Source organism: Perkinsus marinus, assembly GCF_000006405.1.
Source record: "Perkinsus marinus ATCC 50983 genomic scaffold scf_1104296971038, whole genome shotgun sequence".
In the NCBI taxonomy this organism is placed as follows: domain Eukaryota; phylum Perkinsozoa; order Perkinsida; family Perkinsidae; genus Perkinsus; species Perkinsus marinus.
The window spans coordinates 1-2,090 of NW_003202248.1; the positions used below are offsets into that span (position 1 = coordinate 1).

The 2,090-nt window shown below is 52.6% G+C and overlaps 2 protein-coding genes across 2 annotated transcripts; one reads left to right on the forward strand and one right to left on the reverse strand.

The window, feature by feature from the left end:
- Positions 1–157: 157 nt before the first annotated feature.
- Positions 158–809, reverse strand: Pmar_PMAR013571 (retinoblastoma-binding protein, putative; the record flags this gene model as incomplete). Its single annotated transcript, XM_002767177.1, has 5 exons — positions 158–210; positions 253–337; positions 383–537; positions 584–685; positions 730–809. Coding segments are annotated over 5 exons (475 nt in total), but the record flags the coding sequence as incomplete, so codon positions are not given.
- Positions 810–1,146: 337 nt separating this feature from the next.
- Pmar_PMAR013572 (conserved hypothetical protein) lies at positions 1,147–2,069 on the forward strand (the record flags this gene model as incomplete). The annotated part of the gene is made up of 1 exon (XM_002767178.1): positions 1,147–2,069. A coding segment is annotated over one exon (923 nt), but the record flags the coding sequence as incomplete, so codon positions are not given.
- Between the last annotated feature and the right edge of the window lie 21 nt (positions 2,070–2,090).

Consider the following 2,090-nt stretch of genomic DNA (forward strand, 5'->3'; position numbering starts at 1 on the left):
TGTGGGGAGGAGGAGTACCCCTCAGCGGTGTGGCCCTCAAGGGTGCATAGGGAGTCTATGACGCCCTCCTTCTTGGGATGGCAAGGATGCTTAGAGTAGTCAAAAAGTAATACTAAGATGAGGGCCCACTGTGGGGTTACGAAAGCACTGAGCTTACTGTTGCCGGTGTTGGTCAAAGTGGCGATGATGAAAGGATTTTGGGGACAGTACCTAGTGGGCGATGGGACGGGAGGATTCGGGGGGGAACCCTACTTGGCCCTGTTCACTTCCCCGGGGTGATTAATCTTGGTGGATATACACATGCGGTCCTTACTAGCGGCCAAAGCAGCCCCAGACTCTAAGGGGTCCTCAGTAGGGGCCCTTCACCCGACGATAGTATTACCAGGAGTCTCAATGTACTTGTCGATGTCTACCTCTTCCTTGGACTGCTGTGGGACCTTCACTTGCCCTATCATAAGGTAATTCTGATCCCCATTGGAAGTGTGCGTGCCAAGGATCATTTTGTGGGTGGAGTAGTCGCTGGCCTTATCGAAGGCCCTATGGGTAGACCGTCGTGAACCGTCCCAAAAGGCTGTTCACTTACGGTTTGACAGGGAGCCATTCGACGGTCAACGAGGGCCACTCCATAGTGTGAGAGATGACCGTGTCGTAGAGAAATGGCGTGTTTTTCTTCCATATGTTGAACCTGAGTTCCTACTACCAGTACTCCCACGATAGGGAGCGGCTTACTCCTCGTCAATCTTGTCATCGGACCCATCTACGTCCACGTCATCATCGATACTCGATTTGGAAGGCTCGGCCACCTTCATTTCAGGGTGGGTCAATGGCCGCTAGGAGGGAGAGAATCGATGGTGAAAATACCGGTGCCGGGGCTCGAACTTGGGTGGTTTGCAAGAACCGAATTTTGCTCGAGGTGTGTGCCCTATTAAAAATTGTTGAGGTTGTAATTCCTTGGCTGTTTGTAAACCCGATCTGGTAAGTATCACATCCGAGTGTCTTCACGTGTCACCTGGCAATGAATGACTCGACTGTGTGGGGAAGGGGGGGAGGTGCTCCAATGGCCAGCAGAATCGATCTAAACTCGACTTGAAAGTACCGAGGGGCACCGAGTGAATGATCAATAGTAGGATTTTGAGTTCCTACAATATGTTATCAAGACACTTTCTATCTCCCAGAATCGGCGGCGTCGTCGTTTTGGGTTCTCGTTTTTACCATCACGCAAGTCCTGTGATCCAAGAGTTGAAGACTAAGGTGGAGCACCTGGTGGCTCGGGAACAACCTCGCCTCCTCGAGTTGAAGAAAAAGCATAAAAACGTCGTTGTTGGTGACATCACTGCTGGTATGGTCGTGGGCGGCATGCGTGGCATCAAGGCTATGATCACCGACACCTCCGACTTGGACCCCGTTGAGGGCATCCGTTACCGTGGTATGACCCTCAAGGAGGTGAACGAGGCTCTCCCTAAGGCCCCTCCCAATGGCAAGGTCGGCCTGCCTGAAGGAGCCTTCTGGCTGCTGATGACTGGCGAGGTCCCCACCCCTGAGGTCGTATCTCATCTGAACGAGGAATTGCATCGGCGTAGTTGGCTACCTGGTGATGTTATTGAAGTTATCGACGCCTTGCCCACTTCCATGCACCCTATGACTCAACTGTCCATTGGAATTCTGGCCATGCAACCCTACTCCCAGTTCACGCAGAAGTACCGTCAAGGAGGCTTGGCTAAGAAGGACTATTGGGAGTACATTCTAGATGACGCCATTACGTTGATTGCCCGTGTTCCGCAGGTGGCAGCTCGGGTGTATCGGAGGTCTTTCTATAACAGCATTTTCATTGAGACTGATCCCCATCTGGACTGGGCTGGCAACTTTGCCAATATGCTGGGAGTATCTGAGGACGAGAATTTCAAGGAGGCCACTCGGTTGTATTTGACCATGCATGCTGACCACGAGGGTGGTAACGTCTCCTCCCATACGACCCATCTGGTTGGGTCAGCTCTGGCCGACCCCTTCTATGCTTGGGCGGCTGGTGTCTGTGGTCTTGCTGGTCCCCTACATGGTCTGGCCAATCAGGAGTGCCTCAATTGGCTCACTAG